Source organism: Rhinatrema bivittatum, chromosome 6, assembly GCF_901001135.1.
Source record: "Rhinatrema bivittatum chromosome 6, aRhiBiv1.1, whole genome shotgun sequence".
NCBI lineage: Eukaryota > Metazoa > Chordata > Amphibia > Gymnophiona > Rhinatrematidae > Rhinatrema > Rhinatrema bivittatum.
Window position 1 is genome coordinate 787,684 of NC_042620.1, and position 16,511 is coordinate 804,194.

A 16,511-nucleotide genomic window follows, 5' to 3' on the forward strand; every position below is an offset into this window, starting at 1 on the left:
GCAGTGTTATGGAAGCGTGTCCAGTATCCTCCTCTCTTACCTCACCCGCAGTGTTATGGAAGCGTGTCCAGTATCCTCCTCTCTTACCTCACCCGCAGTGTTATGGAAGCGTGTCCAGTATCATTTCCTCTTACCTCACCCGCAGTGTTATGGAAGCGTGTCCAGTATCTTTTCCTCTCTTACCTCACCTGCAGTGTTATGGAAGCGTCTCTCTTATCTTCCTCTCTTACCTCACCCGCAGTGTTATGGAAGCGTGTCCCTTATCTTCCTCTCTTACCTCACCCGCAGTGTTATGGAAGCGTCTCTCTTATCTTCCTCTCTTCCCTCACCCGCAGTGTTATGGAAGCATGCCCAGTATCCTCCTCTCTTACCTCACCCGCAGTGTTATGGAAGCGTGTCCAGTATCCTCCTCTCTTACCTTGTTACCTCGGGTGCGCGGGTTAGAGCAGGGCAGCGCGCGGGTGGGATCGGCCTGGATCCGGGGAACAGCAGGACGGACATCGCAGCGTCCTCTCCGCGGCCCGGTGGTGGTCGGGGCATTTCTCTGCGTCAGACGCGCCAGCACTCCGGCACAGAACAAGGCACAAAGCATCGCGCGATTCGGGGGCTGGCCACGCCCCCTGACGTCAGACGTCGGGAGAGGCGCATTTGCGCGGGAAAAAGGGTTATTTAAAGAGAGCAGTGTCTCTAGCTCTCTGCTTCGGCCACATTGGTTCCTCGGACTCTCTGTGGGATTAGCTGCTGTTTTCGCTGTCTTTTGACCCCGACTCGGACTGCCTACCGGACTACTCTGCCTGCTGCCTGCCCATTCGGATTATCTGCTTGGTTCCTGATTGCCCGCTGCCTGCCCCGACTCGGACTGCCTACCGGACTACTCTGCTTGCTGCCTGCCTATTTGGATTATCTGCTTGGTTCCTGTCTGATCGCTGCCTGCCCCGACTCGGACTGCCTACTGGACTACTCTATCTGCTGCCTGCCTCGACCGGAATTATCTATCAACCTCTGGGCTTACCCCCTGGTTCCCAACTCTCCAACCACAAGGTAAGCGGTCTAAACTGTGGTTCCACTACTATCCATAAGGAGGCCGTAACAGTTGGCCGAAGCCATGGAATCAGTTGATTTGACCGCCTTACAAGCCATTCCCGGAATGGCAAACAAGATTCAGCAACAACAGGGGGTTTTAGATCAAGTCACGGGGGTACTGGATCGATTGGTTGCACGTATGGATGCTCTAGCCCACATTCCGACTGCTACAGCGCCCAGCATGGCGGCTGCTCCTGCCCCTGTCCGGGTACCACCTCCGCCTCGATTTAATGGAAATGCTGCCTTATGTCGAGGATTCATCAACCAGTGCCGGATGCAGTTCTCGCTACAACCTGCCTCCTTCCCCAATGATAAGACCAAGACCACCTTCCTCCTGTCCTTGTTGGAGGGTCCCGCATTGGCATGGGCCTCTCCCTTATGGGAACGAGACGATCCTATCCTTAACTCTCTGGATCGGTTTCTTAAGGAATTCCGTCTGATTTTTGATGAGCCGGGACGTTCTTCTTCCGCAGCGAATGAATTACTCCAGATAAAACAAGGATCTCGATCAGTGGGAGAATATGCTATTCAGTTTCGCACTTTGGCAGCCGAACTTGCTTGGGGAGAGGAGAGCCTCACAGCCATTTTTCGACAAGGACTAGCAGAGAATATAAAGGACCAATTAGCTGGTAGAGATCCCCCAGAGACCCTGGAAGGGTTAATCCGACTAGCCATTCGATTGGATTTACGCTTTCAAGAACGGACGCGAGAGCGAGCTGCCACTCGGAGAAATTTTCGTTTGGCTCCTACCTTTCAGCAACCTATGGTCGTTCCACAAACTATCCAGGCTTCAGGGGACACGGAAGAACCCATGCAAATAGATAGATTTCGACTGACTCCCGAGGAACGGAATCGCCGACGAGCAAAGAATCTCTGCATGTACTGCGCCGGAGCTGGACATTTCCTCAATAAATGTCCCAACAAGCCGGGAAACTCACGGACCTAGGTCGGGTAGGAGAGGCCTCCCTGGGTTCCACCATTCCCTCTCCTCAACTATTATTACCCACAACGATCTGTATGAACAACGAATCATTACATTTCCAGGCCTTCATAGACTCCGGGGCGGCAGGTAACTTTATTCAGGAACATCTGGTGCAGAAATATCGGATTCCGGTGGAATCATTACCTACTCCTTTGTCAGTTACCTCAGTATCGGGGCAGCCTGTGGGAATGCACATCTCTTATATTACCAAGCCTCTGTTGCTTCATACCGGTGTTCTCCACCAAGAGAACATCCAGCTCTATGTCCTTCCTTCGTCCGTGAACCAGATCATATTGGGATTACCGTGGTTACGGATTCATCAACCTCACCTAGATTGGGCCTCGCTACAGCTCGCGACATGGAGCCCATTTTGCTTCCAACACTGCCTTAGGGATTATCACAAAATTTCCCTGCACGCGACGCAACTTTCTAATGGACTTCCGCGCTCTTACCGGGATTTTCAAGATGTTTTCAACAAGCAACACGCGGAATCTTTACCACCCCACCGACAGTATGATTGTGCCATTGATCTTCTGCCCGGGAAGTCTCCACCCAAGGGAAGAATTTACACCTTATCGGAACCCGAGTCAATGGCTCTACATCAATATATTGCGGAGAACCTGGAGCGTGGGTTTATTCAACCTTCTACTTCCCCGGCAGGAGCCGGGTTCTTTTTTGTTAAAAAGAAGGATGGGTCTTTAAGACCCTGCATTGACTACCGTGGTCTTAATGACATCACTAGGAAGAACAAGTATCCAATTCCTCTCATTTCTGAACTGTTTGACCGGATAAAAGGAGCTCAAATCTTACCAAATTGGACTTACGGGGGGCCTACAATCTGATAAGAATTCGAGAGGGGGATGAGTGGAAAACCGCGTTTAATACACATGATGGCCACTACGAATATCGAGTGATGCCTTTTGGACTTTGTAATGCCCCCGCGGTGTTTCAGGACATGATCAATGACATCTTTCGTGATATCCTTTACTCCCACGTCATTGTGTATTTAGACGATATATTGATCTTTTCTCAGTCACTGCCTCAACATGTCAGTCATGTTCGCCAAGTTTTGCAACGCCTACGGGAGCATAAACTGTTTGCCAAGTTGGAGAAGTGTGTCTTCCACAAGCAACAGCTACCTTTTCTCGGATATATTGTCTCCAACAAAGGCTTAGCCATGGACCCTGACAAACTCAGTGCCATTCTCAAATGGCCTCAACCGGTGGGGTTAAGAGCCTTACAAAGATTTTTAGGGTTTTCTAACTATTATAGACAATTTATTCCCCATTTTTCTTCCTTAGTGGCACCTCTTACAGCTCTCACTAAGAAGGGAGCCTCTATACAAAGCTGGCCAGAGGAGGCAGTCCTCGCTTTTCAACATTTAAAGACAGAATTTACCAAGGATCTATGTCTTCAACGACCCGATCCTGCGAGACCTTTTACCCTCGAAGTGGACGCCTCGGCTGTTGGGGTAGGGGCAGTTCTCCTCCAGAAATCTGCAGAGGACCAGTGGGTAACATGTGCCTTCTTTTCTAAAAAATTCACACCTGCGGAACGTAACTATACTATTGGTGACCGAGAACTCTTGGCCATAAAATTGGCCTTGGAAGAGTGGCGACACCTTTTGGAAGGCGCCCGCCATGTTGTTACGGTCTATACGGACCATAAAAATCTTGAATATTTGGCGACTGCCCAGCGTTTGAACCCTCGACAAGCCCGGTGGGCACTTTTTTTTAGCAGGTTTCATTTTTTGGTCCGTTTCCGGCCTGCACAGAAGAACGTCCGCGCCGACGCTCTTTCCCGTAGCTTTGATATTGTTGATGCTCCGGATCCCCCCCGCTTTCTCATTGATCCCGCTCAACTCCAGTTGGCTGCCACCTTCACTGTCCCCCTGGGGAAGACCGTTGTACCCAAGCGGTTGCGCTTAAAGGTTCTACGATGGTGTCACTCTGATCCCTTGGCTGGTCACCCGGGGGTTGCCCGTTCCAAGGGCCTTCTATCAAGACATTATTGGTGGCCTCATTGGGAGAGGGACGTCAAGGCCTTTGTGGACTCGTGTCCCGTCTGTGCGGCGCAGAAGACGCCTCGACGGCGGCCTCTTGGCCTGTTGCATCCGCTTCCTCCTCCTACGTCTCCATGGACCCATATTGCCACCGATTTTATTACCGATCTCCCGCCCTCTGGTGGTAATACGGTCATCTGGGTTGTGGTGGATCGTTTTTCTCGGATGGCGCATTTCCTTCCCCTTCCTGGGTTGCCCTCCGCTCCTGAACTGGCCAAACTTTTTTTGCACCATGTTTTTCGTCTTCATGGCCTTCCCCTTAGTATTGTTTCTGACCGTGGGGTACAGTTTACGGCGCGGTTTTGGACTGATCTTTGCAATCTTCTCCGGGTGAAGCTTGATTTCTCCTCTGCCTATCACCCTCAATCTAACGGCCTTACCGAGCGTACCAATCAATCGGTAAAGGCATTCCTCCGGGCCTACGTGAATCACCGTCAGGATGATTGGGCTTCCCTGTTGGTTTGGGCCGAGATCTCCCACAACAATCATGTTCATCAGGCCGCTGGCCGCTCTCCGTTTTTCTTGGTGTTTGGTCGGCACCTGAATTTCCCTTTGCCCGTCCGCACCTCCTCCGATTGCCCTGCGGTTACTGCCACGGTTACCTCTATGGCCCGCCTCTGGTCTGAGACGCATGCTTTGTTGACCAAGCACGCTGCTGCCATGAAGCTTCAGGCTGATAAGTCTCGGTGTCCGGCCCCCAATCTTCGATGTGGAGACCTCGTCTGGTTGAGCACCCGCCACCTTCGCTTACGTTTACCGTCGGCTAAATTCGCGCCTCGTTTCATTGGACCCTTTCCTATCGCTCGACAGCTCAATCCGGTCACTTATAGACTATGCCTGCCCTCCTCCTTGCGGGTTCACAACGCCTTCCACGTTTCGTTGCTGAAGCCTGCTGTCATGACTTGGCCGCACCGGTCCCGGAAGCCTGTTGTCTCCGTGCTTCCTGATGACACCCGCTACGAAGTCCACGATATCTTAGACTCCAGACGCGTACGGGGGCGGCTTCAATACCTTATTTCCTGGAAGAACTTTGGCCCTGAGGAGAATACTTGGGAGCCTTCGTCCCATGTTCAGGCTCCTCGGTTACTCCGGGCCTTCCATCTTCGCTTTCCCTCCAAGCCTGGACCCCGGGGGCGGAGGGGGGGGCCTTCCGGGGGGGGTACTGTTACCTCGGGTGCGCGGGTTAGAGCAGGGCAGCGCGCGGGTGGGATCGGCCTGGATCCGGGGAACAGCAGGACGGACATCGCAGCGTCCTCTCCGCGGCCCGGTGGTGGTCGGGGCATTTCTCTGCGTCAGACGCGCCAGCACTCCGGCACAGAACAAGGCACAAAGCATCGCGCGATTCGGGGGCTGGCCACGCCCCCTGACGTCAGACGCCGGGAGAGGCGCATTTGCGTGGGAAAAAGGGTTATTTAAAGAGAGCAGTGTCTCTAGCTCTCTGCTTCGGCCACATTGGTTCCTCGGACTCTCTGTGGGATTAGCTGCTGTTTTCGCTGTCTTTTGACCCCGACTCGGACTGCCTACCGGACTACTCTGCCTGCTGCCTGCCCATTCGGATTATCTGCTTGGTTCCTGATTGCCCGCTGCCTGCCCCGACTCGGACTGCCTACCGGACTACTCTGCTTGCTGCCTGCCTATTTGGATTATCTGCTTGGTTCCTGTCTGATCGCTGCCTGCCCCGACTCGGACTGCCTACTGGACTACTCTATCTGCTGCCTGCCTCGACCGGAATTATCTATCAACCTCTGGGCTTACCCCCTGGTTCCCAACTCTCCAACCACAAGGTAAGCGGTCTAAACTGTGGTTCCACTACTATCCATAAGGAGGCCGTAACATACCTCACCCGCAGTGTTATGGAAGCGTGTCCAGTATCTTCCTCTCTTACCTCACCCGCAGTGTTATGGAAGCGTGTCCAGTATCATTTCCTCTTACCTCACCCGCAGTGTTATGGAAGCATGTCCAGTATCTTTTCCTCTCTTACCTCACCCGCAGTGTTATGGAAGCGTGTCCCTTATCTTCCTCTCTTACCTCACCCGCAGTGTTATGGAAGCGTCTCTCTTATCTTCCTCTCTTCCCTCACCCGCAGTGTTATGGAAGCATGTCCAGTATCCTCCTCTCTTACCTCACCCGCAGTGTTATGGAAGCGTGTCCAGTATCCTCCTCTCTTACCTCACCCGCAGTGCTATGGAAGCGTGTCCAGTATCCTCCTCTCTTACCTCACCCGCAGTGTTATGGAAGCGTGTCCAGTATCATTTCCTCTTACCTCACCCGCAGTGTTATGGAAGCATGTCCAGTATCTTTTCCTCTCTTACCTCACCCGCAGTGTTATGGAAGCGTGTCCCTTATCTTCCTCTCTTACCTCACCCGCAGTGTTATGGAAGCGTCTCTCTTATCTTCCTCTCTTCCCTCACCCGCAGTGTTATGGAAGCATGTCCAGTATCTTTTCCTCTCTTACCTCACCCGCAGTGTTATGGAAGCGTGTCCCTTATCTTCCTCTCTTACCTCACCCGCAGTGTTATGGAAGCGTCTCTCTTATCTTCCTCTCTTCCCTCACCCGCAGTGTTATGGAAGCATGTCCAGTATCTTTTCCTCTCTTACCTCACCCGCAGTGTTATGGAAGCGTGTCCCTTATCTTCCTCTCTTACCTCACCCGCAGTGTTATGGAAGCGTCTCTCTTATCTTCCTCTCTTCCCTCACCCGCAGTGTTATGGAAGCGTGTCCAGTATCCTCCTCTCTTACCTCACCCACAGTGTTATGGAAGCGTGTCCAGTATCCTCCTCTCTTACCTCTCCCGCAGTGTTATGGAAGCGTGTCCAGTATCCTCCTCTCTTACCTCATCCGCAGTGTTATGGAAGCGTGATCAGTATCCGCCTCTCTTACCTCACCAGCAGTGTTATGGAAGCGTGTCCCTTATCTTCCTCTCTTACCTCACACGCAGTGTTATGGAAGCATGTCCAGTATCCTCCTCTCTTACCTCACCCGCAGTGTTATGGAAGCGTGTCCAGTATCCTCCTCTCTTACCTCACCCGCAGTGTTATGGAAGCGTGTCATAAGAACATAAGAAAATGCCATACTGGGTCAGACCAAGGGTCCATCAAGCCCAGCATCCTGTTTCCAACAGTGGCCAATCCAGGCCATAAGAACCTGGCAAGTACCCAAAAACCAAGCCCATTCCATGTAACCATTGCTAATGGCAGTGGCCATTCTCCAAGTGAACTCAATAGCAGGTAATGGACTTCTCCTCCAAGAACTTATCCAATCCTTTTTTAAACACAGTTATACTAACTGCACTAACCACATTCTCTGGCAACAAATTCCAGAGTTTAATTGTGCGTTGAGTAAAAAAGAACTTTCTCCGATTAGTTTTAAATGTGTCCCATGCTAACTTCATGGAGTGCCCCCTAGTCTTTCTACTATCCGAAAGAGTAAATAACCGATTCACATCTACCCGTTCTAGACCTCTCATGATTTTAAACACCTCTATCATATCCCCCCCTCAGTCGTCTCTTCTCCAAGCTGAAAAGTCCTAACCTCTTTAGTCTTTCCTCATAGGGGAGTTGTTCCATTCCCCTTATTTTGGTAGCCCTTCTCTCTGTACCTTCTCCATCGCATTTATATCTTTTTTGAGATGCGGCGACCAGAATTGTACACAGTATTCAAGGTGCGGTCTCACCATGGAGCGATACAGAGGCATCATGACATATTCTGTTTTATTCACCATTCCTTTTCCAATAATTCCCAACATTCTGTTTGCTTTTTTGACTGCCGCAGCACACTGCACAGATGATTTCAATGTGTTATCCACTATGACACCTAGATCTCTTTCTTGGGTTGTAGCACCTAATATGGAACCCAACATTGTGTAATTATAGCATGGGTTATTTTTCCCTATATGCATCACCTTGCACTTATCCACATTAAATATCATCTGCCATTTGGATGCCCAATTTTCCAGTCTCACAAGGTCTTCCTGCAATTTATCACAATCTGCTTGTGATTTAACTACTCTGAACAATTTTGTGTCATCTGCAAATTTGATTATCTCACTCGTCGTATTTCTTTCCACATCATTTATAAATATATTGAACAGTAAGGGTCCCAATACAGATCCCTGAGGCACTCCACTGTCCACTCCCTTCCACTGAGAAAATTGCCCATTTAATCCTACTCTCTGTTTCCTGTCTTTTAGCCAGTTTGCAATCCATGAAAGGCCATCGCCACCTATCCCATGACTTTTTACTTTTCCTAGAAGCCTCTCATGAGGAACTTTGTCAAACGCCTTCTGAAAATCCAAGTATACTATATCTACTGGTTCACCTTTATCCACATGTTTATTAACTCCTTCAAAAAAGTGAAGCAGATTTGTGAGGCAAGACTTGCCCTGGGTAAAGCCATGCTGACTTTGTTCCATTAAACCATGTCTTTCTATATGTTCTGTGATTTTGATGTTTAGAACACTTTCCACTATTTTTCCTGCACTGAAGTCAGGCTAACCGGTCTGTAGTTTCCCGGATCGCCCCTGGAGCCCTTTTTAAATATTGGGGTTACATTTGCTATCCTCCAGTCTTCAGGTACAATGGATGATTTTAATGATAAGTTACAAATTTTTACTAATAGGTCTGAAATTTCATTTTTTAGTTCCTTCAGAATTCTGGGGTGTATACCATCCGGTCCAGGTGATTTACTACTCTTCAGTTTGTCAATCAGGCCTACCACATCTTCTAGGTTCACCATGATTTGATTCAGTCCATCTGAATCATTACCCATGAAAACCTTCTCCATTACAGGTACCTACCCAACATCCTCTTCAGTAAACACCGAAGCAAAGAAATCATTTAATCTTTCCGCGATGGCCTTATCTTCTCTAAGTGCCCCTTTAACCCCTTGATCATCTAACGGTCCAACTGACTCCCTCACAGGCTTTCTGCTTCGGATATATTTAAAAAAGTTTTTACTGTGCGTTTTTGCCTCTACAGCCAACTTCTTTTCAAATTCTCTCTTAGCCTGTCTTACCAATGTCTTACATTTAACTTGCCAATGTTTATGCTTTATCCTATTTTCTTCTGTTGGATCCTTCTTCCAATTTTTGAATGAAGATCTTTTGGCTAAAATAGCTTCTTTCACCTCCCCTTTTAACCATGCCGGTAATCGTTTTGCCTTAATAGAAACATAGAAACATAGAAATGACGGCAGAAGAAGACCAAACGGCCCATCCAGTCTGCCCAGCAAGCTTCACACATTTTTTTCTCATACTTATCAGTTTCTCTTAGCTCTTTGGTTCTCTTTCCCTTCCACCCCCACCATTAATGTAGAGAGCAGTGATGGAGCTGCATCCAAGTGAAATATCAAGCTTGATTAGTTAGGGGTAGTAGGGGAAGTAACAGCCGCAATAAGCAAGCTACACCCATGCTTATTTGTTTTACCCAGACTATGTTATTCAGCCCTTATTGGTTGTTTTTCTTCTCTCCTGCCGTTGAAGCAGGGAGCTATGCTGGATATGCGTGTAGTATCAGTTTTTCTTCTCCCCTGCCGTTGAAGCAGAAAGCTATGCTGGATATGCATTGAAAGTAAAGTATCAGGCTTATTTGGTTTGGGGTAGTAACCGCCGTAACAAGCCAGCTACTCCCCGCTTTGTGAGTGCGAATCCTTTTTTCTTCTCCCCTGCCGTTGAAGCAGAGAGCTATGCTGGATATGCGTGAAGTATCAGTTTTTGTTCTCCCCTGCCGTTGAAGCAGGGAGCTATGCTGGATATGCGTGAAGTATCAGTTTTTCTTCTCCCCTGCCATTGAAGCAGAGCGCTATGCTGGATATGCGTGAAGTATCAGTTTTTCTTCTCCCCTGCCGTTGAAGCAGAGAGCTATGCTGGATATGCGTGAAGTATCAGTTTTTCTTCTCCCCTGCCGTTGAAGCAGAGAGCTATGCTGGATATGCATTGAAAGTAAAGTATCAGGCTTATTTGGTTTGGGGTAGTAACCGCCGTAACAAGCCAGCTACTCCCCGCTTTGTGAGTGCGAATCCTTTTTTCCACATTTCCTCTTGCTGTTGTAGCTTAGAGCGATGTTCTTTCCACCTTTCTTAATGTGTGGAATACATATGGACTGTGCTTCTAGGATGGTATTTTTTAACAATGACCACGCCTCTTGGACATTTTTTACTTTTGTAGCTGCTCCTTTCAGTTGTTTTCTAACAATTTTTCTCATTTTATCAAAGTTTCCCTTTTAAAGGTTTAGCACAAAAGCCTTGGATTTGCACACTGTTCCTTTTCCAGTCATTAAATCAAATTTGATCATATTATGATCACTATTGCCAAGCAGCCCCACCACCGTTACCTCTCTCACCAAGTCCTGTGCTCCACTGATAATTAGATCTAAAATTGCTCCCTCTCTCTTCGGTTCCTCAACCAATTGCTCCATAAAGCTATCATTTATTCCATCCAGGAACGTTATCTCTCTAGCGTGACCCGATGATACATTTACCCAGTCTATATTGGGGTAATTGAAGTCTCCCATTATTACTGCACTACCAATTTGGTTAGCTTCCCTAATTTCTCTTAGCATTTCACTGTCCATCTCACCATCTTGACCAGGTGGACGGTAGTATATCCCTATCACTATAGTCTTCCCTGACACACAAGGGATTTCTACCCCTAAAGATTCAATTTTGTATTTAGTCTCATGCAGGATGTTTATCTTGTTGGACTCTATGCCATCCCGGACATAAAGCGCCACACCTCCTCCCGAGTGCTCCTCTCTGTCATTGCGATATAATTTGTACCCCGGTATAGCACTGTCCCATTGATTATCCTCTTTCCACCATGTCTCTGAGATGCCAATTAAGTCTATGTCATCATTTACTGCTATACATTCTAATTCTCCCATCTTATTTATTTATTTTATTTAGCGTTTTTCTATACCGGCATTCATGATTAGAAACCACATCATGCCGGTTTACATAAAACAAGGGGTGAGAACAAGAAACGAAAAACAAGTGCAAGGAGAACAAAAGTTACATTACAACAGGGTCTTAAAACTGGGAAGAGAAATTAGAATAAGAGAGCCGAACGGTAGGGATTAAAATATTTACATTATTTACATTATGATATGAAATCTATTGTATAGTTTGCTGTCTCTTGTAAAATTACTATCATTTAGATCGGGTCTGGGAAGGCTTGTTTAAATAGCCAAGTCTTAAGCCTTTTTCTAAAAGTCGGTAGGCATGGTTCTTGTCTCAGCTCCGGAGGGATAGAGTTCCATAATGAAGGGCCGGCTGTGGAAAAGGCTCGGTCTCTGAAAGTTAGGTAGTGAGTGGTTTTGGTTTGGGGGACATGGAGTGATCCTTTGTAGGCTTCTCTGATGGGCCTGGTGGAAGTGTGTTGTCTGAGAGGAATTTGTAAATCGAGCGTTGTTTGGTGATGTATGGCCTTATGGATAATAGTGATGGATTTGTGGATGATTCTGAAGTGTATAGGCAACCAGTGCAGGTTCTTGAGAATGGGGGAGATGTGATCTCTTCTCCTGGTGTTGGTCAGAATTCTCGCAGCTGTGTTCTGGAGCATCTGAAGGGGTTTGATGGAAGCGGAAGGAAGACCTAGTAAGATAGAGTTGCAGTAGTCTATCTTAGAAAAGATAACTGCTTGAAGTACCGTTCTGAAGTCTCGAACGTGCAGGAGCGGTTTGATTCTTTTAAGTACTTGGCGTTTACTTCTTAGACTTGGAGTTTACTTCTTAGACTTGGAGTTTACTTCTTAGACTTCTGGCATTAGCATACAAACATTTCAAAGTTTGTTTTTTGTTTGTATTTTTATTCTGCTTTTTAATTGATAGGGATAAGTTAGAATTTTTTAGCTCAGGTGAGTTTTTAGTTACAGGCACTTAGACTACTTTTCTAATTATTGGAACCTCACAGTCGGGATGCCCTAATTCTAATGCATCATTAGTATCCTTTAAAGATACCTCTCTCCGAACCATGTGCTGCTGAGCGAATGTCGGCTTTCCCCTTTGTTCTAGTTTAAAAGCTGCTCTATCTCCTTTTTAAAGGTTAGCGCCAGCAGTCTGGTTCCACCCTGGTTAAGGTGGAGCCCATCCCTTCGGAAGAGACTCCCCCTTCCCCAAAAGGTTCCCCAGTTCCTAACAAAACTGAATCCCTCTTCCTTGCACCATCGTCTCATCCACGCATTGAGACTCCGGAGCTCTGCCTGCCTCTGGTGACCTGCGCGTGGAACAGGGAGCATTTCAGAGAATGCTACCCTGGAGGTTCTGGATTTAATCTTTCTACCTAAGAGCCTAAATTTGGCTTCCAGAACTTCCCTCCCACATTTTCTTATGTCGTTGGTGCCCACGTGTACCACGACAGCCGGCTCCTCCCCAGCACTGTCTAAAATCCTATCTAGGTGACGCGTGAGGTCCGCCACCTTCGCAACAGGTAGGCAAGTTACCAGGCGATCCTCACGCCCACCAGCCACCCAGCTATCTACATTCCTAATAATTGAATCACCAACTATGACGGCCGACCTAACCCTTCCTCCTGGGCAGTAGGCCTTGGGGAGATATCCTCAGTGCGAAAGGACAATGCATCACCTAGAGAGCAGGTCCTTGCTACAGGATCCTTTCCTGCTACACCTTGTTGATGCTCTCCCATTATGAGACCTTCTTCCTCCAAGGCAGCACCAGGGCTGCCAGTCTGAAGTTGGGACTTGACTACTATGTCCCTGAAGGTCTCATCTATATACCTCTCTGTCTGCCTCAGCTCCTCCAGGTCTGCCACTCTAGCCTCCAGAGATCGGACTCGTTCTCTGAGAGCCAGGAGCTCTTTGCATCGCATGCACATGTACAACTTCTCACCGGTGGGTAAAAAATCATACATGTGACACTCGATGCAAAAGACTGGGAAGCTTCCTCTCTTACCTCACACGCAGTGTTATGGAAGCGTGTCCCGTAGCTTCCTCGCTTACCTCACACGCAGTGTTATGGAAGCGTGTCCCTTATCTTTCTCTCTTACCTCACCCGCAGTGTTATGGAAGCGTGTCCCTTATCTTCCTCTCTTACCTCACCCGCAGTGTTATGGAAGCATGTCCAGTATCCTCCTCTCTTACCTCACCCGCAGTGTTATGGAAGCGTGTCCAGTATCCTCCTCTCTTACCTCACCCACAGTGTTATGGAAGCGTGTCCAGTATCCTCCTCTCTTACTTCACCCACAGTGTTATGGAAGCGTGTCCCTTATCTTCCTCTCTTACCTCACACGCAGTGTTATGGAAGCGTGTCCCAAGCTTCCTCGCTTACCTCACACGCAGTGTTATGGAAGCGTGACCCTTATCTTCCTCTCTTACCTCACCCGCAGTGTTATGGAAGCGTGTCCAGTATCCTCCTCTCTTACCTCACCCGCAGTGTTATGGAAGCGTCTCCCTTATCTTCCTCTCTTACCTCACCCGCAGTGTTATGGAAGCGTGTCCCTTATCTTCCTCTCTTACCTCACCCGCAGTGTTATGGAAGCGTGTCCCTTATCTTCCTCTCTTACCTCACCCGCAGTGTTATGGAAGCGTGTCCCTTATCTTCCTCTCTTACCTCACCCGCAGTGTTATGGAAGCATGTCCCTTATCTTCCTCTCTTACCTCACCCACAGTGTTATGGAAGCGTGTCCCTTACCCTAACCCTAACCCTCTCTTACCTCACCCGCAGTGTTATGGAAGATTGTCCAGTATCCTCCTCTCTTACCTCACCCGCAGTGTTATGGAAGCGTGTCCAGTATCCTCCTCTCTTACCTCACCCGCAGTGTTATGGAAGCGTGTCCAGTATCCTCCTCTCTTACCTCACCCGCAGTGTTATGGAAGCGTGTCCCTTATCTTCCTCTCTTACCTCACCCGCAGTGTTATGGAAGCGTGTCCCTTATCTTCCTCTCTTACCTCACCCGCAGTGTTATGGAAGCGTGTCCAGTATCTTTCTTTCTTACCTCATGCACAGTGGTATGGAAATGTATCCAGTATCTTTCTCTTACCTCACCTGCAGTGGTATGGAAATATATGCAGTATCTTTTCCTCTTCCCTCATCTGCCGTGGTATGGAAATGTATGCAGTACCTTTTCCTCTTCCCTCACCTGCAGTGGTATGGAAGTGTGTCCAGTATCTTTCTCTTACCTCACTTGCAGTGGTTTGGAAATGTATGCAGTACCTTTTCCTCTTCCCTCACCTGCAGTGGGATGGAAGTGTGTCCAGTATCTTTCTCTTACCTCACTTGCAGTGGTTTGGAAATGTATGCAGTATCTTTTCCTCTTCCCTCACCTGCAGTGGTATGGAAGTGTGTCCAGTATCTTTCTCTTACCTCACTTGCAGTGGTTTGGAAATGTATGCAGTACCTTTTCCTCTTCCCTCACCTGCAGTGGTATGGAAGTGTGTCCAGTATCTTTCTCTTACCTCACTTGCAGTGGTTTGGAAATGTATGCAGTACCTTTTCCTCTTCCCTCACCTGCAGTGGTATGGAAGTGTGTCCAGTATCTTTCTCTTACCTCACTTGCAGTGGTTTGGAAATGTATGCAGTACCTTTTCCTCTTCCCTCACCTGCAGTGGTATGGAAGTGTGTCCAGTATCTTTCTCTTACCTCACTTGCAGTGGTTTGGAAATGTATGCAGTACCTTTTCCTCTTCCCTCATCTACAGTGGTTTGGAAATGTATGCAGCAACTTTTCCTCTTCCCTCACCTGCAGTGGTATGGAAGTGTGTCCAGTATCTTTCTCTTACCTCACTTGCCGTGGCTTGGAAATGTATGCAGTACCTTTTCCTCTTCCCTCACCTGCAGTGGTATGGAAGTGTGTCCAGTATCATTCTCTTACCTCACCCGCAGTTGTATGGGAGTTGATGCTGATTTTACAGGATCCTCCTCCATGGCAATACACTGTTGTAGTCATTTCTTGTCGCCTGATGATAGCTGAGATCTCATCCTGTGATGGTACAAACTCTCTTGTTTTGGTCTTCTTCAGGGATTCAGTAATAAACTGAGCATATCTGTCAAGTTCAGTGCTTGCAAACTGCTCTTTCATCCTGGAAGGGAAAGCAGGAAGAATTAATTGCATTCAGTGTTACTTACTTTAAATATTACTTGCAAGGAGGAGTAGCTTAGTGTTTAGAGTTTGGGCTGTGAACCAGGGAAGCCTGCTTCTCCCACTGATACTCCTTCTGACTTTGGGCAAGCCTTTCACCCTTCTTTACCTCAGATACAAAATTAGGATCTAATTTACTAAGCATGTTTCCCTTAGACACAAAATGGAATAAACCTTTAGTAAATTAGCTTCTGAGATTGCAGGGTAACACCTACAGTACGTCAATGTAGCTCACCTTGAGATTGGATTTGGAAAGACAAGTAATTACATCTAAAATCCAAATAGACTTTGGTTTGAAAATTTTGAAGAAAGCTGTGCCAGAGCTCCAGTCACCTTCCAGGGCCCCACGATCTTCATTGCTGACCATAAGGCTGCAGCGGTCAGATCCTCGTAATCCCACCCACTCCTGATAATTTCATTGGAAGTCCCCTCAGTGACCTCCGGAGTGTCAACTCTCTATGTTCTGTCTCCATTTTTTTCAGAACATCGCTTTTTAGCCTGGGGCAGGAGGTAATCCTCAATTGGTATGGTATCCTAACCTTCCTAACTAACCTTCCACTGACTTCATGGCTTACATCTGAATTAGAAAAGCTAAAGAGATTGGGTAGGAAACTAGAAAAGGTGCAAATTGGAGTCAGACTGGACAAAGCCAAATGCAGACAGCACCATCCGACTTACCACATGTGTACACATGAGACTAAGAAGGCATACTATTAAAAGCTATTAATGAAGTCAAGAAGTCATCTAGAGACCATAGACAATCTCCTGGGTTCTATCCCTTCGATACCCTCCACCCTCTTAACAGTGACCCACTATAACAAACTAACAGTCTTCTTCATAGATTAGAATTAGAAAACAAACCAGCTCGTTACTTTCCTCATAAGAACATAAGAAGTTGCTATACTGGGTGTAGACCAAGGGTCCATCAAGCCCAGTATCTTATGTCCAATGATGGCCATTCCAGGTCATAAGTACATGGCAAGTACCCAAACATTAAATAAATCCCATGCTACTAATGCTGACAACAAGCCTTTCCAGCCAGAGAGATCAAGGCATGTAACAAGATACATGTTTAACCGGGAAATTAAGAGAAAAAAAGGGAGAAGAGGGCTCAGAAACCTGCAAAATAAAGAGAAGCAGCAGGACCACGTGGTGAGTGATACTGCTCCCACCCCCAACCCAGCCGTCTAGCCCAGCACTGTTTTCAGGCATTTAAATTACAGACGCTTCCCTGGGCGTCCCTCTTTCTGCCGCAATCCTTTCTCAGTCTCTCTCCTCCTCCACTGCAGTGGCTTGT

The 16,511-nt window shown here is 47.7% G+C and overlaps 1 protein-coding gene across 1 annotated transcript in view; it reads right to left on the reverse strand.

The window, feature by feature from the left end:
* The window catches only part of LOC115093339 (unconventional myosin-X-like), a 556,890-nt gene that overhangs the window by 139,733 nt on the left and 400,646 nt on the right, over positions 1–16,511 (reverse strand). The window contains exon 36 of the mRNA XM_029604967.1: positions 14,948–15,155. Within this exon, the coding sequence (XP_029460827.1) occupies positions 14,948–15,155 (208 nt within the window). The remainder of the gene's footprint in view (positions 1–14,947; positions 15,156–16,511) is intronic.